The sequence below is a fragment of the Pseudochaenichthys georgianus genome, unplaced genomic scaffold, assembly GCF_902827115.2.
Source record: "Pseudochaenichthys georgianus unplaced genomic scaffold, fPseGeo1.2 scaffold_510_arrow_ctg1, whole genome shotgun sequence".
Classification (NCBI taxonomy): domain Eukaryota; kingdom Metazoa; phylum Chordata; class Actinopteri; order Perciformes; family Channichthyidae; genus Pseudochaenichthys; species Pseudochaenichthys georgianus.
In genome coordinates this window covers 1-27,988 of record NW_027263071.1, presented here as the reverse complement: position 1 = coordinate 27,988, position 27,988 = coordinate 1, and the positions used below count along the sequence as shown (strand labels likewise).

The following is a 27,988-nucleotide window of genomic DNA, read 5'->3' as shown; positions in this document are numbered from 1 at the left end:
CTTTAATAAAAAAAAACAACAACAAATGCATCGCAAGAACAGGACAGAGCTATGTTTCCTGACACGCTTTTATTTTGAAGGCGTGACTTCCGGTGCCCACTGCCCACCTCGCCGCATGGTTACAACACTTGCAGGTTCCTGCCACAGTAGTCTGTGTTTATGACATCCAGCAGCCAGGCAGCAGGATATTTCTGCTCCCCTCGAAGGCTGCATTTCTTTACAGCTCTTTGGACTCCGAGAAGCACCAAAGAAATGACTTTACCGTCGAGGATTTAGCAAGTGTTGTGTTGTTTTGTACTTGAACCCTTCCTGAAAGTGAGCTGAACGTCGCACTTGTCACCATGAGAAGCAGGAGCAACTCCGGCGTAAAGCTGGACAACTATGCCCGGATGGTGCACCAAACTATCCTGAGACACCAAGTGAGTATGTTATAGTGTTCTAGTCAAATGCACAGTTAAATAAAAGTACATTATCATTTGTTTCATGCTTGCAGGCAGGTTCGCTGGGGCAGTCACAGCAGGGTTTATGTAAATGCATATTGCACAATGCATCTTTACACACTCATTACTTGTTACAGTGTGTCTTCATGAAGCTTTAAAATAATCTTAAAAGTATTATTTTGCGCTTGCACTTTTCTCTTGACTCTCATTTAAAATACATGATATGTTCCCAAGTATGAATATTTCACCCATGTGTGATTGTTGCATCGAAGGTTTTAATGCGCAGCTCCGACACACTCCACTCTTCTGAACTGGATGCAGGGATTTGGGTTTGTGTTGGGTTGGGAATCTGGAAACATCATTTTATGGATTTGAGCATAGGGTTAATTGTTATGTTGTCACAATAAATGAATGCCATTGCATGTCATGTCACACTTAGCTTTGTAAAATAGTCAATATTACATTACATTGCATTTAGCTGACGCTTTTATTCAAAGCGACTTACAATAAGTGCATTCGACCAAGAAGATACAAACTAGAAGAAAACAGAATCATATAAGTACATCAAGTTTCAACTAGCTTTAGTCCTTTGTTGGTATTAAGTGCTTTGTTAGTAATTGTATCGCTCGAAGTGGAGTCGAAAGAGATGAGTTTTCAGTCTGCGCCGGAAGGTGTGTAAGCTTCCTGCTGTCCTGATGTCAATGGGAGCTCATTCCACCATCTTGGAGCCAGGATAGCAAACCCACGTGTTTCTGCTGATGGGAACTTGGGTCCCCCTCGCAGCGAGGGTGCAGCGAGCTGTTTGGCTGATGCAGAGCGGAGTGCACGTGCTGGGGTGTACTGTTTAAACCATGTCCTGGATGTAGGAAGGGCCAGATCCATTCACAGCATGGTACGCAGGTACCAGTGTCTTGAAGTGGATTCTAGCAGTTACCGGAAGCCAGTGAAGGGAGCGGAGGAGCGGAGTGGTGTGGGAGAATTTAGGAAGGTTGAAGAGCCACTGCATTCTGGATGACCCGCAGAGGTCGGATGGCACATGCAGGTAGACCAGCCAGGAGGGAGTTGCAGTAGTCTTGGCGTGAGATGACGAGAGCCTGGACCAGAAGTTGCGGCGCTTTCTGGGTCAGGAGGGGACGCATCCTCCTGATGTTGTAGAGCAGGGGTGTCAAACTCAATTTCATTGCGGGCCACATTCGCATTATGGTTGCACTCAAAGGGCCGGTTGTAACTTTAAGACTATATAAAAATACATATATAAATATTTAATATTTAATATTTAATGTATTATATTACATTATTGCTCTGCATTGGATTATTATCAGATAGGGTAATACCTTCATAATTAACTACGTCTGAAAGCAGAAGTCTAGGGCAAATAATTGCAAGTCTCTTCAGTGAGAATGTCACAAAATGATTTAAAAAGAAATTTTGAAAAAAAAAGTGACTTTAAAAAAAGAAAAGTCAAATTCTGAGAGAAAAGTCAAATTTCAGATGCATTGTGGGACATGTAGTTTATGGGCAACGTGCCTCTGTAAAGTAGCATGTAACCGTATAATAAAATCATATTTTTTGCAAGCTCTTGTGGGGCCACATAAAATGAAGTTGTGGGCCGGATTTGGCCCCCGGGCCTTGAGTTTGACACCCCTGTTGTAGAGAGTGTATCTGCAGCAGGCAGCGATGTTTGCTGTGAAGGACAGCAAAAATACTTGGCTTTTAGAGCAAAAATCAACACTACATGCTTATTCTTAATTAAGTCAATAAAGACACTTTTGAGGAGAAGAAAACATTCTGAATTTGGGGTTTAATCCTGAATTATTTAAGCACACAATCATTATCGTGGAGGTTTTGGGATCTCACCTTTCAGTGATGTGCTCTTTACGTGTAGATTTAAACTAGTTTAAAACTGCAAATGAAGTGGTTGAATTTGGAGTGAAGTCATCGTTTGAATGCGTCCCAAATGGCAGCGAGCCAGCATTCAGCTCACTGCTCAGCACTAATGACTGAGTGTGTTCCCAGTGCGTGGAGGGTTGCTGCAGCCGCTGATTAAAAGCAATGCATATATATATTTCTGTCTGTTATTCTTCGGGTAATAAATGTTGTAGCCAGAGATGTCATAGTGCAGCCTTTCAACAGTCTACTCCATTAGCAAAATAGCTCAACACGTGCTACTGTAAACACATAAAGTACACACACTTTTCCACAAAGAACATGTCGACTTCCTCGCTGGTGTATTTGTGAAACTTACCACAAAGCCACATTTATCTCTATTTCTGAGGACACTTGATGTTGAAAAACTGCCACCATGCCTCAGTAAGCCGCAGAAAACAAATCCGGAGAATTATTATTTAGTAACTGTTCAGGGACAACATATATTTGTACAGTTTACAAAGATATAATCATACTCTTCTTCCTCTTAAACGGCATCACACATTTCCCGTGTATGTTTCTATTATAAAGGCTTGTTGTGTCTCTTAACAACAGGAAGCAACTGGGCTATTGGGAAATGTTATTAAGTGATATGTTACAGATACTAAACTTGAAGGAAGTTGCTTTAATTCTCAAAGGAAACTAAAAAAGGTTGCTAAAGGAGAAGATGTGTACACAAATACTTTTTTACACATATTTCTGGCCCCTCTGTTTTGTTAACCATTGACCCATGACCTTTGACCTCTCTGCGTCTGACAGGATCCAGTGACGGGTCTGCTGCCTGGCAGCTCGGATCAGAACCACTCGTGGGTCAGAGACAATGTGTACTGCGTCCTCTCAGTGTGGGGGCTCAGCCTGGCCTACAGGAAGAACGCTGACCGCGACGAAGACAAGGCCAAGGCCTACGAACTGGAGCAGGTGTGTGGGTGTGTGTGTGTGTGGTTCTGGAAAAGAAGACAGTGGAATAGTGTGGTGCTGTGATAACGTACTTACAGTGCGGCAAAAAAGTATTTAGTCAGCCACCAATTGTGCAAGTTCTCCCACTTAAAAAGATGAGAGGCCTGTAATTGTCATCCTAGGTACACTTCAACTATGAGAGACAGAATGAGAAGAAAAAAAAAATCCAGAAAATCACATTGTCTGATTTTTAAAGAATTTATTTGCAAATGATGGTGGAAAATAAGTATTTGGTCAATAACAAAAGTTCATCTCAATACTTTGTTGTATACCCTTTGTTGGCAATGACAGAGGTCAAACGTTTTCTGTAAGTCTTCACAAGGTTTTCACTGTTGCTGGTATTTTGGCCCATGCAGATCTCCTCTAGAGCAGTGATGTTTTGGGGCTGTTGCTGGGCCACACAGACTTTCAACTCCCTCCAAGGATTTTCTATGGAGTTGAGATCTGGAGACTGGCTAGGCCACTCCAGGACCTTGAAATGCTTCTTACGAAGCCACTCCTTCGTTGCCCGGGCGGTGTGTTTGGGATCATTGTCATGCTGAAAGACCCAGCCACGTTTCATCTTCAATGCCCTTGCTGATGGAAGGAGGTTGTCACTCAAAATCTCACGATACATGGCCCCATTCATTCTTTCCTTTACACGGATCAGTCGTCCTGGTCCCTTTGCAGAAAAACAGCCCCAAAGCATGATGTTTCCACCCCCATGTTTCACAGTAGGTGTTCTTTGGATGCAACTCAGCATTCTTTCTCCTCCAAACACGTCTAGTTGGGACGGGTGGCGCAGTGGTCTGTGCATCTGATCATCAGATCAAGGGGGAGTGCTGGGGAACTCCAGTTCGAAACCCGCTCCTGCCGCCACTGCGTCAGGCCGTTGTGTCCTTGGGCAAGACACTTCACCCGGATTTGCTCCTGTGGGTATTGTCCACAGTACATGTATGATACTAATGTGTACTTGTAAAAGCGCCTCGATGACTTCGAGGCGTGAAGATGGACGGTGTGGCGCAGTGTGCTGGAGTGAAACCCGCCGCTGCTGTGTCTGTAAAGCCGTTGTGTCCTTGGGCAAGACACTTCACCTGAACTTGCTCCTGTGGGTATTGTCCACAGTACATGACCATTGCATGTATGATATGTGTAATGTGTATTTGTAAAGCAATTTGAGCATCTGGAAAAGCGCTATAATAAATGTAAGGAATTATTAATTATTATTATTAGTTGAGTTTTTGCCAAAAAGTTCTATTTTGGTTTCATCTGACCATATGACATTCTCCCAATCCTCTTCTGGATCATCTAAATGCTCTCTAGCAGACTTCAGACGGGCCTGGACATGTACTGGCTTAAGCAGGGGGACACGTCTGGCACTGCAGGGTTTGACTGGCGGCGTAGTGTGTTACTGATGGTAGCCTTTGTTACTTTGGTCCCAGCTCTCTGCAGGTCATGGACTCGGTCCCCCCGTGTGGTTCTGGGATCTTTGCTCACCGGTCTTGTGATCACTTTGACCCCACGGGGGGAGGTCTGCGTGGAGCCCCAGATCGAGGGAGATTATCAGTGGTCTTGTATGTCTTCCATTTTCTAATAATTGCTCCCACAGTTGATTTCTTCACACCAAGCTGCTTACCTATTGCAGATGCAGTCTTCCCAGCCTGATGCAGGTCTACCATTGTGTTTCTGGTGTCCTTTGACAGCTCTTTGGTCTTGGCCATAGTGGAGTTTGGAGTGTGACTGTTTGAGGTTGTGGACAGGTGTCTTTTATACTGATAACGAGTTCAAACAGGTGCCATTAATACAGTTAACGAGTGGAGGACAGAGGAGGCTCTTAAAGAAGAAGGTACAGGTCTGTGAGAGCCAGACATCTTGTTTGTTTGTGGGAGACCAAATACTTATTTTACCGAGGAATTTACCAATTCATTCATTAAAAATCCTACAATGTGATTTCCTGGATTCTTTCCCCCCATTCTGTCTCTCATAGTTGAAGTGTACCTAGGATGAAAATTACAGGCCTCTCTCATCTTTTTAAGTGGGAGAACTTGCACAATTGGTGGCTGACTAAATACTTTTTTGCCCCACTGTATGTAGGCCGACCCGGAAGTTAGCAATGCAAGGGATCTCTCAACAAAAAGCAAGGGATTTTTCCATTGGATTATTTCTAACGCACGTTTATGATACTTACATGTTTTGTTCAGCAGGATAATCTCCACATATTAACACCACTTTAATAAATGTTGATGCTTAAACTTAGTCTTGAGAGGTAAAAAGCTAATGTTATGCTATAAAGGAACTACAGCAATGTCACATGACTTCATGTCACCACCGCTAAGCTAAAGGCGGCTAATGCAGTAGTCTCATATCGACTCTTGTTAGCAATCGCAACACACATAACAACTTCAGACATTCACCACCTGGGTATTTACTGACATATTTAATGTTATAAAACAAAATGTTAGCTCAGATTGTTTTAACCAAAGATCTTATTTCAGGCGTCTAACTAAAAGAAATCAAAAAAGCCTTGAATTCCAGATGTGGGTACCCGAAAGTGCTAAAATGCTAACTTTCTGGGCTTAGGTCTCATTCCTGCGCCACTCTATTAATGCACTGACTAATGATTGGCTTTAAACACCAAAGAGGTCTGATAATATTTAGTTTTAAATATTCAAATAAATTACTCTTTTTCCAGTAGTCATCGTTGGCGCAAAATTACAACCAATTAAAACGACTGTATCCAGTGAGAAGATTTGAAAATGGCTAGCATTTCATTCGCAGGATATTTAATAACACACACTTAAACATTTGCCAAAGTGGATGAATTGTACTTTGGAATAAAGCCCTTTAAACTGAAGTATTAAAGTACAGCCAATAAAAATTGACCTTGGGAAGGAGAGGCCATGAAGCAGAAAGTGCAGGTTTCGCTGTCTTCACAAGTCCTCTACACACTCATGGCTCTATGGAGGATATTTCTTGCCAGGACCCCAAATTACATTTCAACCAACGCAACATATGGAGGCTCTTAAGATTGGCGAAAGCTGACTTTCGTTCAGATCATCGTCATTTACCATGAAACCAAGTAAAGCTGATTGATGTTGATTGACGGTGACGTGTCCAGAACTTATCACTCGTATCGCAGCTGCCCCCATGACTCCCATCCATCCAACACTCGTGATGGCTAAATATTTGCAGATCGGTTTCATCAAATCCACAACAGGTGTGTGACCGTGGGGTTCAGAGGGCTCGATAAAAACGACAAAGCATGAAACGAGGGCTGCTCAATTAATCGTATTTTAATCGCGATTACGATTATGGCTTGCAACGATTACGAAAAAAACGTAATCGAAATAAAACGATTTTTTTTAATTATTATGACTTTTTTTTTTTTAATACATTTTTTTTTTGTGGTTTTTCAGTTGAGTTATACTTAAAGTTCAGGGTAATCAACTGTTAAAAACATACTTTTAAAAAAAATGTTTCTCCAATAAATGGATGTTTATGAATAATCGCATTTAATAATCGCAATTACAATTATTGACCCAAATAATCGAGATTATGATTTTTGCCATAATCGAGCAGCCCTACATGAAACGATAGATCACTCTCCAAAGCAGGAGTGGTGTTAACCTTGGAAATCTGGGGAGCTGTGAGGTTCAAAGAATACAGGCCTTGAGTTATTTGTTTAGGGTTGAGCTGCGCTGAAATTGACCTACTAAGTTACTCGAGCCATAGCTCAACCGTGCAAAGGTCAAAGGTCACTGTTGCTGTTGAGACCGCACCACAGTAGAGAGGGGAAGTGTTGGCGGCGGAGTTTATTTTTGTCGCTATCAAGAGACTGAAATGAATGAACATTTGATGAATAGTCAGCGGTACAAAACACCACAAATGAAATCCTATTACGACCTAATGTCTGCCTGGTTTTGACAAGTAGCATGGTAGCATTGGAAGTAGTGACCTACTGTTCTACTGTATGTCTGACAAAACCACAAAGCATGATTTATGTTGAAGCCAGAGAAGCCCTTCTTCCTCGCTCTTGTTTGCTGTTTTTTGCATATAGGTTATCCTTCATAAAGATCCTGAAACCACAAACACTAAACTATTTACAGAACTGAAAGGCACATCCGAAAATGGTTTCCGAGTCCAAATCGTCTGGCCATCTTTTTTCTCCGTGTGTGATATTCCTCTAACATTACTCGCTGGAAAAAGAGACGGTGCTATTTTTAAAATTGGATCACAAGTGCCATTTAAAGTAAGAGTTATTGTTATAGTTTCAATGAACTGATAAGTGCACATTACAAGTGGGTTTCCCGAAAGACTAAATGTTAATAGATATGAGATGTATATTTGATTAGTTGTTGAGATTCATGTGTGACCAACTTTTAAGGCAATCTAATCTAAGGCGTTAAGATACATCATATGAAAACCATGTATGTCTTTACAAAATTGTGTGCCAATCTAAGTAAAAGCTTTTGATACATTTAATGGACAAATTAAAACGTTGACCCGCTGGTGGCCCTAGAAGAAAAGTAAACGACCAAATAAGCTAGGATTTATTCTCTTGGGACCAATAATTTCAGTCCAGATCTAAAAATTGGAACCAACATACAAACCAAAATTACTATTGTAGTTAAAAGTATTTTTGCTCAACAAAATAAATTGATTTGTTTGGACTTCAAATCCTGGAAAACAATTGAAAGTAACGTGTGATTACATATTTAGATTGAAGCAGTCACAGCTTACACTCATTCACAAAGTATGAAAGGAATAACTTTATTTTCCATGAAGGTGTATTTATGTTTTACACTTTAGTCCATGTCCGTAATGTTGCTCTAACTGAAAACCAGATGCAAGGTGTGGAAACAAGTTGATTTGAATCTCTTTCTCCTCAGAGCGTGGTGAAGCTAATGAGAGGCATCCTTCAGTGCATAATGAGACAGGTATGTTCTCTCAAATACCCCTTCTTCGTTTTTCACGATACATACATTGTTGAGTTTTTATACCGCTTCCTTCCTCTTCCTTTGTAGATGGATAAAGTGGAGAAGTTTAAATACAGCAGAAGCACCTCAGACTCGCTCCACGCTAAGTACAACACCAACACCTGTGCTCCGATAGTGGCAGACGATGAGTGGGGTCACCTGCAGGTCGACGCCACCTCCCTCTTCCTGCTCTTCCTCGCTCAGATGACTGCTTCCGGTAAATATAGGATACAGGATATCTTTGCAGGTTAAATCGTTTAAATTCAAGTTATGTTCCAGAAGTTAATCCAGAGTTAATTTCTGGCGTATTATATTTAAAATGTATCCGAGAGCCTCTGATTTAGTTCAACTAAAAAAACCAGATCAAGGATATTTGAGTTAATGTGAAGGAAACATGGCACTGAAATGTGGCGTTATGAAACTTTTTTACATTCAGTTATATAAAAGTAAGTGTTATTTTTGTCTTCTATTTTCAGATTTAGACACAGATTGATCATAGTAGGCGTATGTTACGTCCCCACTAGGGATGAGGAAATGCAACACACACCAGTTGGAATTCGAATAATATAAAGGGTTTATTTTAAATAGCAGAGGTAAACAAAGTGGCAGCCTGGAACCAACAAAAGGGCACAGGTTAACAAATAACCAAACAAAGGGAGGACTCTAACAAAAGGAGTCTACTTGCATACAAGGAAATAAACACTATTACACTAGATAAGAAACCAAACAAAACCTCACTTTAAAAGTGGTACAACCAACACAAAGAATCTACACACAGCTAAACTAAAGGCAACAGTCACAAAATCCTAAGCTACTCTAAACACTATCTAAACTACTCTAACCTCTAACTAAGCTACTCTAGACACGACTAACACACAATATCACACGGAGATGGGCGCACAAGTTTAACCACGATTGAACAGATCTGTCTAAGGACCAAGTAGCGAGAGGCGTCTGTCACACATCGCAGAGCCTCCAGAGTGATAATTGTCCCCAGGCTTTGTAGTCATCTCCAGCAGGTGTGCGCTGCGATTGGAGTGCGTCGGGCCCGGCGTGCTCCAATCGCAATCTTCAGGAGGCGGACCAGGAGATGGCAGCCAATCACGCCAGGGCAACAGCTCATTTACATACAACATAGATTAGCACAGTTAAGAGGACCAGGAAGGCAGCAGCCGTAACGGTGTATTAGTGTATTATGTTTCATGGCACTTCTTCATTCCAGCACAGACAAATACTTTAATGCCTGCATTAACTATTTACGTACAATCTAATACAACCTTTTCTGTGTTTGTGTGTGCGCACCAGGTCTCCATATCGTCTATACTCAAGATGAAGTGGACGTAGTTCAGAATCTCATGTTCTACATCGAGACGGCTTACAAAGTGGCTGTAAGTGTCCTTCCATTGTCAAAGCCCTAGAAGCAAATCCACTTACGGTGCTTTTCCACTGCAGGCCTCGCTCGGCTTAGTACGGTATGGCTAGGCCTTGGTAGGCCAGGCTCACTTTATGCTGCGTTTCCATTACAGTTTAGGAACTGGGGCAGTAACTATAGTAACGCAGTGTAGGGGGAGCCGTGACGTCATCGTCAATGATTATTTTACTTTAGGTTGTTGCTTATCAGTTATCTTTTGAACGGTCTTTCCCAAAAGCCAAAGACATTTCTGGGAATATGAATTAACATTAAAATAAGTACCCAGATCAAAGGTTGTATGGCTTCACAGGAATGAGTGGAACTAGCCCCTGCTCCGCCTGCAACACCTCCTGGGGGCTAACGCTGCTGGATGTTGACTAAATACACTTTTTGTAAGTTGATTTAAAGACTTGGTGCTTTTAAGTGCAAAAGGAAATACCCAAGTTAGACACTTGATGTGAATATACATGTCAATAACGTGTGAGTTTTTAAAAAGCAACGTTAAAGTGCAGAAGCTTGAGGAACAGAGGCCCCCTTAAACATGGAGCAGGAGATAAAGTCCTTTTTCAAAGCAGACATTTGACCTGGTAAAGAAACACATAATGACGTGTTGCTCATTTACAGTTCAATCAGGAGAGACTTCATTTTGTTTGAAGAACATTTCTCGACACATGTCATATGATAAATGTTAAGTCTTTGGCGATTAGACCCCGATCCTGAAATGGTATATCTGAGGCGACACAACAGTCTGTGTGAGTTCTTTGGCGTCAGCTTGGCGTGTCCCTACCTTAAAGGGGGAAATGCAGCCGTGAGCATATAGGGAACCCCCGGGGTCTAGACACTGGTGATGATGCTGAAGATCTGGATGTGATGAGGAGATGTGATGAAGAGGAGGCGTGATGAGGAGGAGGCGGGCCACAGCATGAACACCTGAAGTCACAGCTGACTGCAGGAGAGAGGAGAACCATTTTAAAGTTTGGCTGCAGCTCGGTGATTGGCTGCTGGAGAACGAGGTGAATGTAATGGGTTATAGGCAACGCCCGTGATGAGCTGATAATATGCAGCTAAGGAGTGAACGTATACATACCCAGTCTTCCTGAAAGAACTTGCGCTGAGCTTCATTTAAATCAAGTGTCCCAGAAATCAGTGACACATGGTGACAGTGCATTTTATACTGTGACAGTCCAAGACGTCTTATATGTTCATTTCTTATTTTAACAGTTACTTACCTGAATATAATTGTATCTTTAATTGTAATAATTTGTCTGATATATCTTGTGTGAATCTGCCCTGTTTTTCAATCTCCAGTGTTGCTGCTGTTTAAACTCCTGAATTACCCCACAGGGATTAATAAAGGTCCATGTTATCTTATCTTACTCACAGGAATACATTGTGGGGAAACGAGACATCTTTTTCTATTCAATATATGGATTTCTTGGCCTTTAATAAAGCTGTTATTATTGTTTTTTAAGCTTGTGTTATAGTGCCCCCTGGTGCCGACAAAGCAGAACTGCATAGCGCTTCTCAAAAAGTCAAAACAATTTAAGGAGTACTTTTAAAAGGTTAGCACTACAGGAAGCACCCAGGTAAACATACTTGTTGTTCGTCTGTAAAGCAACCTTATGCGATGCTATTTCTCTGTTATTAAAATATGTTTTAATAGCTCTGTTAAACTAAGAAACCAACATTAGCTTCACTCACCTCATGTGTTTAAGGAGTCCGTAGGCTTCTATCAGTGAGTGGACCATACTTGCCTGGAAATGAGCAGAGAATTACATTTAAATATTGAAAAGAACCAGTGAGTAAAACGCCTCACAGTGAACTAACGTTTCAAGGTAACTCACCCTGTTTGGTACTTTGGATAAACTATCGCAAGTCTGGATGTATTCCGGGCTGTAAACATATAAGCAACCTTCCGCTTACAACTGCTGTAATCATCGCTGTCTCCGCTGCAACTCATTTACGATGAATTAAAGATATTTAAAGGAGAATAAATGGAGCTAAAAAACAATTTACAATGAACGGATGCAAGCGTCTTCTCCAGTGTGGTGTTACACCGTCAACAGTCGGTGTAACACCACTGCCGGTCTGTTAGAAAAAGATATGACGATTACAAAAATAAAATATATGCATTTATATTATGATTTGTTATCAATTTAAATATGTGTACTGTTTTTGACAATTTTGGCAACGAATAAAGGGGAGGAATTCTTCCTAACGGTCAGAAATTTGAATCCAACGGTCCGAGTTCGGACGTTTTTTAAAGTAGAACGTATGGAGCGAGGAGCATTCTGGGATTTCTTGTAGTCTTTTCACTTTTAGTAATGCTTAGGTTTTAAAAGTGTTTAATAGACCGGAATTAGATGGGCGTGACTTCGCCTCCCCCGAACACTGTGGACTTTATTTACTGGCTATGCGTGGCTCCTCCTGCTCAAAGTCTAGTAGTCTCCAGTGGTTCCCAAACGGTGTGCCGCGGCACACTGGTGTGCCGTGAGGCAAGTCCAGGTGTGCCGTGGGATTTTGTGACAACCATATGTTATTATTGCAATATACACTACATACAAATAATAATTTTTTTATTTACTATATCAGTACTTTGTATGCACTCATTTCATAATACAGAGGCAAACTCTATGCCTAAAAACAATTCTTTAAAAAAAAATCCTCACAGAACCCCATATTTCGCTGTTAACGCAGTTGCACAGTTGGGAATTATAAGACCGTGACACATCAACGGCTGAAGGACAACATTAAAACAGAGAAACACGCAAGAGGGAAAATGGAGCGCTTTCTTGTGCCGCGAAAACCACCAACCACCAGTGCAGAGACTGCCGACAACCCACCACCGAAAGAAAAGAGGAAAAAAACTGTCAGCAGACAGTATCATGAAAGTTACCTGTCTTATGGCTTCAGTTGGACCGGGGATGTCAAAAATCCTCAGCCCGAGTGCGTCATCTGTCGGGAGAAGTTAGCTAATGCGAACATGGTTCCAAGCAAGCTGAAGAGGCACTTGGAAAGCAAACATCCCTTCCATGTCCAGAGAAACTTGGCCTACTTCAAAAGAGCGCAGGATCTGAACCAGAGGCAGCAAGACCGTTTGTTGGATTGTGTGAAAGTGTCTGAAAAGGCAATGGAGGCTAGTTACATGCTAGCGGAGCTCATTGCAAAGCAGAAAAAACCTCATACAATAGCGGAGACACTCATCCTCCCAGCTTGCAAAAAAATTGTAGGTATCATGCTGGGTCCAGATTCCGCAAATGAGCTATCCAAAGTGCCGTCGTCTGATAATACAATTAAAAGAAGAATCGACGACATGTCAGAAGACATTGAGCAACATTTGACAGAGAAACTGCAGGCGAGCGGCAGATTTTCCCTACAAATAGACGAATCCACTGACATAAGTGGGGCTGCCCAACTTCTGGCAAATGTCAGATATGTTGATGCTGACTCTATCAAAGAGACGTTTTTCTTCTGCAAAGAAATGGAAAGCCATACTACGGGAGAAGAAATATTCAGGGTAACTAATAACTATTTAAAAGAGAACAGTCTGACCTGGAATATGTGCGTCGGTCTTTGCACAGATGGTGCGGCAAGCATGACGGGGAGAGTGAAAGGATTTATTGCTAAGGTGAGAGCACAAAACCCACATATCGTGACAAACCACTGCATTTTGCATCGAGAGGCATTAGTTGCCAACACCATGCCCCCGGAGTCGACTGAGCTGCTGAATCAGGCTGTGCAGATGGTGAATTTCATCAAATCAAGGCCCCTGAAATCTCGCCTCTTCTCCCAGCTGCGCCGAGATGGGAGCCGACCACCAAAGCCTGATCCTCCACACAGAGGTACGTTGGCTGTCATGGGGGAAAGTCCTATCCCGTCTTTATGAGCTTTGGGAAGAGCTTTTGGAGTTTTCACGTGAACACGCTGTCCCACATAAAGACAAGCTCGCGGATGAGAGGTGGTGGGCCAGGCTGGCTTAACTCGCAGACATATTTGGGCATCTCAATGAGTTGAACGCCAAGCTTCAGGGCAGGAATGAAAACATTTTATCATCCACAGACAAGATTCGGGGTTTATGGGAAAACTTATCCTGTGGCGCGAGGCTTTGGAACAGGGCTCCATGGACATGTTCCCGCTGGCATCAGCTGCGCCGCAGGCAGCTAGGGAGCGCGCTGTATATGCCGAACACATTCAGACCTTAAAAGAGAGGTTTGAGCGCTATTTTCCACGTGTGGCTGACATCGAGGACTATGACTGGATCCGAGACCCGTTCCACCAGGAATCCTCAACAGAAAAGCTCACTATGAAAGAGAGAGAGGAGTGCGCAGAGCTCCGTGAGGACCGCACACTGAAACTCAAATGTAGTGAGCTCCCACTGGATCAGTTTTGGTTGGCTTCTGCATCGGAGTACCCAGTGGTGTAGTCTACGTGATACGCGGGTATACGCCGTATACCCACTAGAAAATGCCAGTGATTTCCGTATACCCTCTTAACAATGAGCGATGATACGTAACAACTTCATTTTGTGACTGCGCTTTCACGCTTTCGCCTCTTCGTTAATACTTTTGGACGTCTGGAGCTTCCGTCGCATGTGGCCTGTTGCTAAGCAACAGCAACACACGGCTCTGACAAACCCCAAGTTTCTCTAACGTTATCAGAATTTGATCCGTCCACCATTCAAGTTCGCGGAGCGCTAAACAGGAAGCAAACATGAAACGAAAATAGACGACAATATTTCAATGTTTTCCCCTATTACCACTATAGAAGAAGAGCCATGTCAGGTGGCTGTCCTAAAGGTGATATCATTAACGTAACTGTAGCTAACTTGCTAACTTGCTAGCTAACTTGATCAACGTTAGTGTGGTGGATCAATGGAAGAGAAAGGGAGGGAGATACTGTGTGTGTGTGTGTGTGTGTGTGTGTGTGTGTGTGTGTGTGTGTGTGTGTGTGTGTGTGTGTGTGTGTGTGTGTGTGTGTGTGTGTGTGTGTGTGTGTGTGTGTGTGTGTGTGTGTGTGTGTGTGTGTTTTTGTGTGGTCAGAACACAATGTTTATATTATCTCCTTGTTTCGGACCAGATGAGAGCTCCTGGCCAGCCTTGTGGACTGAAAGTCAGGCTATGGAATTTAAGAACAGGCATCCTTGGTTAGAGTGGAGGGACAGAAAGTTAGGTAAATAGATTAGACGACATGAGACGTCCAGACTCCAGAGCACACATAATAGCCCAGGAGCTCACGGAGAAGGGTGGACAGTATTGTGACATCTTCAAGCAAGTTGTCTGTTCTCATTGACGAGGCTACATCTGCAGGGCGAGTGGACGAACACAGTGAACCCAGTATGACATGTCGAGTGCTTTTTCAACCCTCATTTATTGAGGTGAAGCTTATTTGTTCATTTGTTTCTTGTTTGAAGCTAATTTGTCTTGTAGCACTTCAAGGATGTTTGCTTGTTCATTTAAGCCGATACAGTACATAGTGTGACAATGATTTATGGAAGATAATAGCGCTGAACAAGTTTGAATAAACTAATGCATTGAAAAATAGGTTTAAAATGATTATTGTGTGATATTTGTGCAGATCTATGCGAAACAAAGATGTTTTTTTAAGTGTAGGATATGATGTGTGGGACATCTGTAGCATGACCATATTTATTGTATATTACTTGAAAATTGCAGTCGGCCATATTGAGATATTGATAAAAATGTCGATTAATTGTTCAACCCTAGAAGATAAGTGGGCTTTTTCCATCATTGTTCATTCTTTTATTTTTGTATTGTTAATGTCACTGGCAGTTAAAAGTCACATACAAATGCTTATAATACATTGACATGTTGATAACACATAACCAGTCTCAAGACTAGTTATGCATTAGTGAGTGTGATGGTGTTCATGAGGTGTTGCTTCGAGACAGGTGTCGCTCCGCGATGCGTCGCTCTAGGATGGATGAATACAATTATTAGAGTATACCCACTACAAAAAAGTAGACTACACCACCGAGTACCCAAGCATCTCCCACCACGCGATTGAGCAACTTCTTCTTTTTCCCACTACCTACCTGTGTGAGTTGGCGTTCTCTACTCTGGTTTACATGAAGAACAACAGGAGGTCACGGCTCTCTGTTGAACAGGACTTGCGAGTGGCCTCTCCTCAGTGCCACCAAGGATTAAAAAGATCTGCGCAACCCGACAGGCACATGTATCTCACTAATGTTTAAGCGGCAACATATTTATAATAGCACATTTATTATTTATTTTATTATTATTATTTATTTTCAATGCTGAAATGTTACATTTATCATTTGTAGTTCAGGACCACGGATAGTGCAGCTTCCTTGCATTGACAGTTCTCTGTGCTGAATTTCTGCTGAGTTTCCTTTGCCTCATTTTTAATGCTGTGACCTGTCTGGTTTAAATGAGTGTGTTGCTGCTTTGATGAAGCCTAATTTGATAAAGTTTCAAATATTTCTGAAATATTTCGTTATTAAATATTTCATGAGTAATATAGTTGTCTTTGTCACATTTTATTTGGCATGAGTAACTAATTATGCACATTTACAGATATTTTACATTATATGAGTGATAACACGTGTTATAAGGGCTATTTCGCACAATAGGCGTGCCTTGAGATTTTTACTTGTCCTTGGGCACAAAAAGTTTGGGAACCACTCAACCCTGTCTCCTAAAAATTACGTTCCCACAGAACTAAACTGCATTCTCAATTACGTTTAGCTAGAAACGTATTTACTCCCACGGTACGTTAGTTATGAACGTATCTCAAATACGTTTATTTTCTACATATCTTCTAGAAGCATATTTTCTTCCACGTTACGTTAGTTATGAATGTAACTTAAATACGTTTATTTTCTACATATCTTTGCCATTTATTGTCTTGCTTATAATAATGATAATTAGTTATTTATAAATATCATTTTAGAGCACACCTTTGAAATCGACAATCGGGCTCGATATATGGTTAAATTAAAATCAGTAGGCGAGGCTGTAATTTCGCCAGCTGTTACTCTCATGAGCGAGGCAGAACATAATAGTTTTAACATGCCAAAAAGCTGCTGTGTCGTTCATTGCACCTCAAACATTAAAACAAATCCAGAGTTGTGTTTCTGTACTTCCTTTAAGAAGAAAGGACAGTAACAGAAGAGCTCTGTGACTTCAGGCTTGATCGCCGTTCAAATGACAGCGCTGGTTTCCCCAAAAGTGGGCGGGGCTGTAAAGTGAAGTAGATTTACTCTCATCTATTATTCAAAACCATTCTATTTATTCTAACGTAAATTACATGCCAGTGTTTTATCTTTTATTTATTTGTTTTTATTTTGTTGTGTGACCAAGCCGACTGTTTGTTTGTTTTTGTCTGTCTTGTTGTAATGTTTCATATGTTATGTGATCTGCACAACTGTAATGTGACACTGTCAATCACAACTGCTCTGTCATCTCTGTTTAATTTGTGTACGAAAATCTAAAAAAAGTGCTAAATATATACACTGCAAAAAAAAGAAAAGAAAAGAGGAGTAAAAGTAGCCCCCGAAATTGTTTTATTTTTTGAAAGTAGCCCTCATCCTAAAAAAGGTTGGTGACCCCTGCTCCAACAATAATAAAGGAAATCTCAAAGTATGAATTCTTGTGCACTGATTTAACTTACAGCTTAATGACAGGAATTAGTATAAATTAGGCATGTTATTGAGTCTTTAGGTAAACCAACTTCCATAAACATCCGTGTCCCTTTTGTGGTGTCCTCATTGGTCCACATCCAAAATGTCAGTTCAGTTCAAATGTCGGTCAGAAAGAAAAAAGTACTTTGCATGATGTCAGGACCTCGACACAAACCGATGAACCCAAACGCACGACAAAGTCTTGAATATAAAACAAGTATATTTATTTCCACAGTAAAGGTAATCCCTCTGAACAGAGTAGGTGGTGGAAATAACAAAAGCCGCTCACAAGGAGGAAAAACTAGCTTAACAAAAAGAGGACTTAATGAAAACTTAAGCCAACAAAAATAAACCTGAGAGAAAGCGATCCTTTCAGAGCCGAGGCTTGGCACGACCATTCGGGGAAACAAACCAGCCGAACTGACACGGGACAGGGGAGAGGCAGGACTATTTAAACATGAGGTGAGTGGGAACAGGTGGAAGCAATCAGGGGCGGGGCAGACGCTGATGAAGGCGGGAAAACACACAAAGGGGGAGGAAGAAACAGGGCCTGAAATGAAAGACAAGAGGTCAGTACAAAATAAAACGGGACATGACAGATAGTGATGACGAGATGAAGCTTTGAAGCTTTCCAGCCAATTGGTTCGCTAAAGGGTTCATCTCACGAGGCTTCACCATGGGCTTCATCTGAACACAAACCCCCCCTGCTGGTCAAAGTGTGTACAACAGGCAGATTGGACATCTCAACAGTGTGCTCTATCTCATACCGAGTCCCCAATGAGTACAGCCTTAGAATAACTCTAAACAACGAACATTAAATCATATTTTCATGTTAACAATATTGTATTTATTCCAGTTTAATGATTGTGATTGAAAAGCTGGTAAACATTGCAAAGAGGGATTTGTATTCCTTAATAATATTCGTAAACTTAATGTTGTAGCCTGAGAAATGCTAAACCATATCAAAGAATACATTTATTAACTACATTATCTCATTTAGCTGTAGCTTTTATAAATATTAAAAAAATGACGTATTGAACCAGGGACCCTGCGGTCGTGAGTCAACTGCTTTCCAGCTGAGCCACAGCACACACATAGGGTGACCAGATCCCAACAAACCAAATGTGGGACAAGGAGTATGGTTGTGTGGGACAATGTGGGACACCCTCTCAACAGCACCCCCCAACCCCCGGAAAAAAAAACCGTAACAAATATATAACAACAGAGCAGAAAGTGAAGTCAAACTGCAGTTTTTTAATAAAGAAAAGTAAACTAAGGCTAACCAAGGCAGCAGGCATTATTCACTGCAAGTGTTTAGAAATGCATCTTCTTAATTCAACTAGTGTATTACCTGTACAAGTAGGCACAACATAAATTAATAGATACAATAAAACCAACACTGGCCAGGAGGGAACAGAAACATAATAATATATAAAATAAAATAGCTTTCAGTTTTGTCCATCACAGCAGCAGAAGGTGGGCCTTCTGTCACCTAGAACCACTGGTGTCTCTGACTCAGTCAAACAACTCTCCACAGAGGCAGGGGCAAGCACCTCTGTTATTATGGACGCTGCTTTTGTACGACCACATGACATTTTCTTTACTATCTCAGAGTCTGGAAACATGGTCGGCGCTAGCTTGTTACCAGTCATTTATTTGACCGGTATGAATGGGAGTGTTGCACTGTATTTATTTATTTTATTTTATTTAACCTTTATTTAACCAGATAAAAGCATTGAGATATAATCTCATTTGCAATGCTGACCTGGCCAAGAAGGCAGCAACGTTACACATAACACATAACACAAACATATAAAATACAGAGAACATAACTAAGAAAACAAAAGATAAAAAAGCAGTCCCTACATTGTGCATTAGGACAGTAAGAAAGGTGCACTACTTATTACTGCAAGAGCAGCTGGTGGTAAGGACTTCAGACATGGTAAACACTGGTTATTTCTGCTGCGGTCACCTTGTCTGAGTGGCCATCATTTTTTGGTTTGAGTAGGAATGTCTCCATAGAGTGGGATGTCTCTTTTTGAGCGACACGTTTCTTGTGAGAATCGCATTCTCTGTGTCTTTTGACGTCGTATTCACCGCCATGTGAAATTCAAAAATTACTCTTGCAAAGATTGCAGAAAAATCTCTGAGCGTCGCCCTGCACTGGCTTCACCCACGGGTAAGTGTCTTCCCAGTCTTTGTTGTATGTGCATCTTCTTTTCTTCTTAGCTGTAGTTTCAGTTTCCTCCATTTTCCATAACCTGCTGCGTCGCCTGCGTTCGTTGTTGTTGTTTGGCGGGTGGGGGGGGGGGGTGTGTGAGTGAGTTACTCTCATTGGTTAACACTTGACCAGCACCCGCCGTGTGTTACAGTTTGATTGACAGCAAACACAGCCCCCTGATGATAGCCTTCCCTGCTTTCTCAAAAAGCGTTTTAGCCAATCAAAATGAAATATGCGGGACATCGTCTCAATTTGCGGGACGCACCAAAAGTCGTGAAAATGCTGTGCAGTCCCGCGCAAAGCGGGACATCTGGTCACCCTACACACACACCGAATTCATCTGAAAACACTGCACGCTATTTATTCCTGTATTTATTCATTTATTTGTTCAGTGATGTTTTTATTGCTACTTTTATTTATGCTTTTATTTATTTATACTTAAAACATGTTCCGACCTCTATAGAGAGGCGAAGTCCCTCCCTTTCCGGGAGCCTCCATGGGACCCCGGAAGCGTAAAATTATACATTGAAGTCAATGGAGAGAGAAAGGTTATCTTTTGATCCCGTTTGAATTGTGCCACGAATGACACATATGATGTTTGTCAATTTAAAAGAATATTTTGCAAGTCAAAAAAATTAAAATGTGTCGTAAAACTGTGAAGTTACACATTTTTTTGTGTGAAACCGCTGAGTGAACTACAGGTCTCTGGTCTCGCACAATACGCGTCACCATCACAAAGACGGCCGTCACGTTAGCAAATTTCACCTGTTTCTTTCAGAATGAGAATAAAAGTATAAAACGAGGTGACTACAAGTCTGGACACGTTGAGAGCTGTACATACACGAAAGGGGAGTTATTCGGTTCTGTAAGAGCAGCGGGACCGGCTTTACAAGATGTTGGTGAGTAATATGAGTGCAATGTGTAACGTTAATGTCAGCTAGCTAACATTAGCTAACAAGGTACACTAACGTGTTTTGTTTCAGTAACTAGTTTTCTCCTTTAGAACTTCGTGGTCTGAGTCTAGATCCTGACCAAGTCCTTTTTTATTGTTGATCAAATGTTTTTCAAAAATGTATTCATACACATTTAGAAAAATACAATGTACAATCACAACCAGTACAACACACATTACAAAAAATACAGAAAAAACAACCAATAACAACAATCAGACAAAACTATGGAAAAATAACCCCTCCCACCCCCAGATCCGGACCATCCTTGTATTATTGCTCATTCAATCTATTATAGCATGCTAACAAACATGGTACTTTCTTTATTTGTACAGATCTGCATGGGAGGCGATGGCGCGATGCAGAGCGCTGTCTGTGATTGTGCACGGGGGATGTACAAATGCAGCCACGCTGCAGCATTGGCAATATGTGCCATGTGGCAGATCAGCTCCACAGATGTTGAGTGCCAGTGGAGGAAGCCTGGCACTTCCAAAGTAGTCCAGCCGGTGTCTCAACTCTACCAACAGTGAGAGGAGACATACAACCCACTGGCCAGAGACATCGCCACTCAGGATGTAGACTGGTTCAGGTCTGCACTGAGGGGCGCACAGTGTGGCATGGCATGGCTTCACCTGAGCCAGAGCCGCGGCCTCAACATCAGGCCATTGTCACCGTGCCGGAGCTGGTGAAGGGGGTCGGGGGCTTGAGGCAATTCTTGCCTCAATGCGACTGAGCAGAGACCAGCAAGCTGCCATCCAGACAGCCACCGGAGGACAGCGGACAAAGTGGCAGTTACACAGGCGGGGCAGGTTGACAGCCAGCAAGTTTGGTTCTGTGCTGCGGTCGGGACTTTCATCCACTCCATGCGCGTCCCTCATGAAGAGGGTGCTCGGGGGGTACAACTTGGACGGAGTCATGGCTATCAACTGGGGGGTTTTAAACGAGGCCGAAGGGGTGAAGGCTTTTGTGCAGGCCTCTCAGGAGACAGTGTTCGAGTCTGGTCTCTTTGTGAGTGAGTCAGGTGTTTTGGGAGCATCCCCCGATGGACTTGTGCAGCCATCTGCCCTGCTGGAGGTGAAGTGTCCACCATCATTATATAGGATATATATATATATATATATATATTTGTATACATATCTGTAAATTGTATAATTTTAATTGATTTAAAAGTATTTTTGATCTCTGTCTATAAACACAAACTGAGTAAGATTGACAATAAAGTTGACTTTGAAAAATATATATATTCTTTATGAAAATAGTTGACTGTTGGAGAAATGAATCCAAATGAAACGTTGGACTGAACTACAACTACGCCTTTAAATCTCTACGGACTGTTCTTCAGTGGGATGGCAAGTTCCTATCTTTAAACATTTATTAGTTTTTTCTCAGAACAGATTTGATTGAAGTTAATTTAACTTAACCATGTAAGGTCATTATTAAAAAGGTACAATCAATTTGTTTAGGGTTGAATAAAATAATGATAAACATTTCATTTGGATAATTTACTGACAGAATAAGAAACTCAATGATGCTCTACTCACCTGTTCCTTTTTATAAAGTGAAACCGTTGAAACGATAGATTTTAGTAAACTTAAAAACAACCTTCTCCAAAAGCTATCAAGGAATATACCGAATACTTGTTTTAGAACTTTATTACATATTTTTATATAAATAGTTTGAGTGATCCATAATTGACAGAAGCTTGTGTTTACACTGACCTGTCACTCATATATTAATGTCTTTGTAACTTCAGTAAACCACGACCTCACTCATTTCTTTCATCACGGTTCAGTAAACTAAGTGACACATGAACCAGTTTAATAATTATAATAACGTAGGATTGCAACTCTTTGAAACTGTAGCTCTTAAAAGAGCCGTTGTGTTTGGGTGTGCTGGTCTCAGGTCAGTCTAAGCCCTCTCTCGCGGATGCGGCGGGCCAGCTGGATGTCCTTGGGCATGATGTTGACCCTCTTTGCTTGGTTCATCTTACTGGGGGGCAGCTACATGGATGTCGGTGCAGTCCACAGTCAGTGTGCAGTTGAAGGCAGAATGAATGTATTATCGACTCAGAATGAAGCACAACTTCATGTCATACAACACATTGACTTTATTTGTAATTGTGTAAAAAAATAAAGCATTGATTAGCAAGCAGGACCTGCAGGAACAGAGCACGGTGATGGATGGAGCTGGGAAGAGAAGAATAAAGAAAACAGATCAACTTCATTATCGGATATTAAAAATTCAATTTCAAAACAAGTTGCCGCTCCTACAGTTTTCTAGTGTGTAAAGATGATTTCACTTGACCTATGCACAATATCACACTCAATACATGTGTGTCTCTGGGGGGGGCATTGTGCCTTTGATGTATATAAATAATATACCATAACCAAATACTATTACGTACAGTGGAAGTCAGGTTGCCAGAGCAGGTCAGGGTGCATGTTCCTCAGGGTCTCAGCAGTTACAGGTGAGGGAAAGGAAACAAAAGAGAAAAAGGTCAGTAACAACACTTTGAATAATTATCTCTTTTAATAATGTTCTCTCAGTAATCACTCAACTACTGTCTTTCCAACAAACAGATTGACTCACTACCATCACGATGAAACACGTCCAGAAGAATGGACCACAGATGGAAATTAGCTATTAGCTATAATCTGGCATATTGCATCTCTTCTCTTTGCTGAGATTAATGTTTGTGTATGCATGGTCCTTCTATAAATAAATACATGTCATGCAAAGCTGCCTGCCTGCCTTCCTTCGACTCTCCCTGAACTGCCTGATCTTTTAATGTTCAATGTTAACCATTTGAGCAGATAGCATTAAGTAGAAAAGATCGCAGATGCTAATCTGCCGTTAGCCTACCTCCCGCCCCCTTAGCACCTGGCGATAGGTTCCTCTTCAAATGTTTCAGAAAATACTTAACATCATGACTACTCTTACTGTTTAACATTTGGGTTCACTTCATGTTAAGGCTAATACAAATGACAAGGCTAAGTAATGTGATGCTAACTAACGTGCTCGCTACTAGCTATGTAGCTAGCTTGACTGTGTTCCATGCACAACATGTGTATTACCTGAGATCTCTGATCCAGCGACTCCTGGTCCTTTCATCAGACGGGAAGCGATAGAACGAGCTATGATCTATAAGTATGATCACTTATGTGATTGCAACCTGGTACAAAGCACACAGGCATCTTGTAAAAGTGAATTTATTTTTAGCAATCTCTTATTTATTGGAGGGAATAAATCAGTTATGATATCTTCTTCTTCGCTTTAATTACGAGTCGCAACCACTTGGAGCATTATCGCCTGTGACATCACTTATGCGAGCCAGAATGGGATTTGGGATTTGTAGTCTTTGTAGTCGCGTATTTTTCATAGTCTTATATTTCAACAGTTTTACGACAAAATGTGACTTTTTTGACATGGAACTTATTGTTTAAGATTGACAAACATCATATGTGTAGTTCGTGGCACAATTCAAAGGGGATCAAAAGATACGTGTTCTCTCTCCATTGAATTCAATGTTAATTTTTCGCTTCCGGGGTCCCATGGGCCGGAAGTAGATGGGCGTGACTTCGCCTCTCTATATGAGTGAGGGTCTGAGCTCTCTTGATTGCATCGTGTCACCGGGCCCGGGTACAGGAGGGGTAATATGGTTCTTAGTATACATCCATGGGTAATATGAGCGTTGTGGTTCAACCGATCTAAAGCACTTTCTGCTTCCAGCCAATCGGTTCACTGAAAGGTTCATCTGAGGCTTCATCATGGGCTTCATGTGCACGCGAGACCCCCTGTTGGTGAGCAGGTGGAAAACAGCCACATATTATTTGTAATCTTTGACATACTAAAAATACTGGAAATAATTATACAAAAGTGTAAAAGATGTAAAATGTGTTTGTAATCCTGTATTAACAGAATGTTGCACCAGTGAGTGTTTTAAAATGACTGCATATAATAATAATAAAAGCAATGTATCAACACAGTATCTTGTTGTTATATCTATACATAAATAAATGTAAATGTCTGCTGCCTTCTAGAAAGACAAAAGAAGCAATATGTGTTCGAAACTGGAAAAGAGAAGGGTTTAACTTCGCAGAGGGCAGTGAATGTGCTTGTGATTCATGGAACAATTTTATTGGTTTTTGTTTAAAAACAATGTTTTTTCCACAGTTTTCGGGCTTAGACGATTTATTTTCTTTGACACAACTTCTCCTGCCTTTGAAAAGACCCTTTCACACGGGACTGAGGAAGCAGGTGTGCACACAAAAGTGACCGCAAGTTTGGATAAACATGTGTTTGTGTCTGCCTGTAGTCCAGAGGGTCCTCCAAGCGTCCGATATTTGGTTTCAACAGTTGCGTCAGCTGTGCATTCTTGGTCTTCCTGGACATCTTCACAGTCTGATCCACTTTATGCCAGAGTTTGTTTCCTGAAAAGTATACACAGAGAGTGTCAGTGGATGTAGTAATTACTTCAAATTGCTTTGAAATTAATAAAATCAAGCTGTGTTAAGAATGAGTATCTTCAGGGTTCTTACACCTTTTCCAGAGTCAAATTCAAGCACTTTTCAAGGATCTTCCAGCTGTTGTAAATTACATATTTATATACACATACTCAAATGATTATTTCCCTACCTCACATTAAATCAGATGTTCTTTATGCTATAAACAACCACATGTGTGTTTCGTGATAGCATTCTACACGAGGATGACAAATTAAAGAAAAGAAAACTAAGTTTAATATTTCAAAATTAGTGATCTGTACGTAGACTGGGCCTCCCATATAACCTGGCTGAGCCGATATACAACAATCAGCCTTTTCAATACATTATTGATTACTATTTTTGAGGTACTTTTAGGTGGCAGTGAACATAAGTCAGAGGTACATGGTGTACTTTGACTCCACTACATGTATTTAACACCTTTAGTTACTTCACAGATGTGGATGAATGATGTGAAATATAACCAAGTGTTGAATCAGACTTTAGTTCCACCTGGAGTAAATCCACCAGCTACCCTGCAGTCTACAAAGTACTTCAGACTAGCTGCACCTTCACCAGCTACCCTGCAGTCTACAAAGTACTTCAGACTAGCTGCACCTTCACCAGCTACCCTGCAGTCTACAAAGTACTTCAGACTAGCTGCACCTTCACCAGCTACCCTGAAGTCTACAAAGTACTTCAGACTAGCTGCACCTCCACCAGCTACCCTGCAGTCTACAAAGTACTTCAGACTAGCTGCACCTTCACCAGCTACCCTGCAGTCTACAAAGTACTTCAGACTAGCTGCACCTCCACCAGCTACCCTGCAGTCTACAAAGTACTTCAGACTAGCTGCACCTTCACCAGCTACCCTGCAGTCTACAAAGTACTTCAGACTAGCTGCACCTTCACCAGCTACCCTGCAGTCTACAAAGTACTTCAGACTAGCTGCACCTTCACCAGCTACCCTGCAGTCTACAAAGTACTTCAGACTAGCTGCACCTTCACCAGCTTTGAGAACACTTTCATGATCAATCATTATAAAACATATCATATATATTATTCTGAAATGGACCAATCTGCACAACGACTACTTTCACTGTCTTTCACTATATTCTGATGAGAATACTTTTCTACTTTCACTTGAGGAACATTTTGAATGCAGGACTTTTACTGTGACAGAGTATTCCTACACTCTGGTACTTCTACTTTTACTAAGTACAAGATCTGAGTACTTCTACTTTTACTCAAGTACAAGATCTGAGTACTTCTACTTTTACTCAAGTACAAGATCTGAGTACTTCTACTTTTACTAAGTACACGATCTGAGTACTTCTACTTTTACTCAAGTACAAGATCTGAGTACTTCTACTTTTACTCAAGTACAAGATCTGAGTACTTCTACTTTTACTAAGTACACGATCTGAGTACTTCTACTTTTACTCAAGTACAAGATCTGAGTACTTCTACTTTTACTCAAGTACAAGATCTGAGTACTTCTACTTTTACTAAGTACACGATCTGAGTACTTCTACTTTTACTCAAGTACAAGATCTGAGTACTTCTACTTTTACTCAAGTACAAGATCTGAGTACTTCTACTTTTACTAAGTACACGATCTGAGTACTTCTACTTTTACTCAAGTACAAGATCTGAGTACTTCTACTTTTACTCAAGTACAAGATCTGAGTACTTCTACTTTTACTAAGTACACGATCTGAGTACTTCTACTTTTACTCAAGTACAAGATCTGAGTACTTCTACTTTTACTAAGTACAAGATCTGAGTACTTCTCCACCTCTGGTAGCGTATTAGTCTGAATTGTAGCCACAAAGATCACGCAGAGCTGCATAAAAATAGACACACAATGGGTAACAAGTGGAAAATAATATTTACACATGTGTAAATGATTTTAGGTAATGCTACTCAAGACTCCTGACTTATACATCTCCAAAGGAAGACTGTTCATTCTGTTCATGTAGTTTTACTTGTATAATACTTCAATTTTAAATAAAAGACAGTTTGTTTTCATCTGTTTTCAAATAAACAAAGTATTGGCTTTCAGAATATTAAACTTGTTTCGGCAAATTCAGATGATAAATACAACTTTGAAGCTTCGGCATAATTACAAGCGGAGAACGGAGTAATGTAACGTCACAGCAAGCATAACAACAGCCGGTGTTTCTCGTGAGTGTTTCCCCGGTACACAAACACACACACGCACACACACTCGCGAGCTTCCCCCAGACCAGTAATACAAACGAAAATGTGTCTTCGGTCAATGCGACTGATTTCGATAGAGCAAGTCACATTTGGTTTAGGCACGAAACATACTACCAGTAGAAATACATCGCTTTCAAAATCGCTCTGAGTCGAATCAATAAATTATATTTCATGACTATAACACGACATGCCGTGAGAGCTTCATCCTCTGAACACCACACGATGGCGACTGTAACGCACATACCATAGGTACGCTCCTCTGAAATGATTGTCCCCTGCAATTATTATTATCCCTCATGGAGTTCGCTATTCAGCTCGCTAACGTTAGCTTAAACACACGTAACATGCAACGTTAGCCTGATCTAAAATGCTCTACTCCGGCGTACCTTTCATGTGGCTCCTCAGCGCAGACTCTCGCATCGTTATGTTGCAAACTTTGCAGGAGGCTACTCGTGGGCTTGACCCTCGTCTTAGCCATGGCTTGTATTTGTCTTCTGCTAGCCAACGCTCGTTGAAACGGCAGCCTCCTGTCCCACTGTCATCTATCTCTCATCAGAATGCCCAGGTCACACGTAACACAAACACTTGCAGGTCGCGCGCATAGCGCGGGAAGGTGCGGCGGAGCTGTTTTATGTAGAAGCGAAGCAATGCTTTTCTTTTAATCTAAAAAGCGAACTATTCAGTCAGACAGACATTTTTTGTAAAAGTAAAGCATTTACATTTTCAAGCACTTTATCTCAATTTCAAGCACCATTCCCAAAATC

The 27,988-nt window shown here is 41.2% G+C and overlaps 1 protein-coding gene and 2 long non-coding RNA genes across 3 annotated transcripts; 1 reads left to right on the top strand and 2 right to left on the bottom strand.

Annotated features, from left to right (window-relative positions):
• Positions 1-102: 102 nt before the first annotated feature.
• Positions 103-11,160, top strand: LOC117442953 (phosphorylase b kinase regulatory subunit alpha, skeletal muscle isoform-like). The gene is made up of 5 exons (XM_034078915.2): positions 103-419; positions 3,126-3,284; positions 8,192-8,239; positions 8,327-8,495; positions 9,584-11,160. The coding sequence occupies exons 1-5, from the start codon at positions 342-344 to the stop codon at positions 9,694-9,696; spliced, it is 567 nt and encodes a 188-aa protein (XP_033934806.1). The 5' UTR covers positions 103-341; the 3' UTR covers positions 9,697-11,160.
• Positions 10,547-12,140, bottom strand: LOC117442959 (uncharacterized). Its single transcript, XR_004551587.2, has 3 exons — positions 11,534-12,140; positions 11,391-11,443; positions 10,547-10,635 (listed from the first exon to the last, which is right to left on the bottom strand). It is a non-coding gene; the product is annotated as an uncharacterized lncRNA (long non-coding RNA).
• Positions 12,141-22,607: 10,467 nt separating this feature from the next.
• LOC117442960 (uncharacterized) lies at positions 22,608-27,943 on the bottom strand. Its single transcript, XR_004551588.2, has 3 exons — positions 27,611-27,943; positions 22,925-24,950; positions 22,608-22,706 (listed from the first exon to the last, which is right to left on the bottom strand). It is a non-coding gene; the product is annotated as an uncharacterized lncRNA (long non-coding RNA).
• Positions 27,944-27,988: the final 45 nt, after the last annotated feature.

Bases quoted from the DNA above. Each gene is read 5' to 3' on its own strand.
- LOC117442953 (XM_034078915.2), top strand. From the start codon at position 342: ATGAGAAGCAGGAGCAACTCCGGCGTAAAGCTGGACAACTATGCCCGG. The intron at 420-3,125 runs GTGAGTATGTTA...TGCGTCTGACAG, and splicing joins AAACTATCCTGAGACACCAA to GATCCAGTGACGGGTCTGCT. The intron at 3,285-8,191 runs GTGTGTGGGTGT...CTTTCTCCTCAG, and splicing joins AGGCCTACGAACTGGAGCAG to AGCGTGGTGAAGCTAATGAG.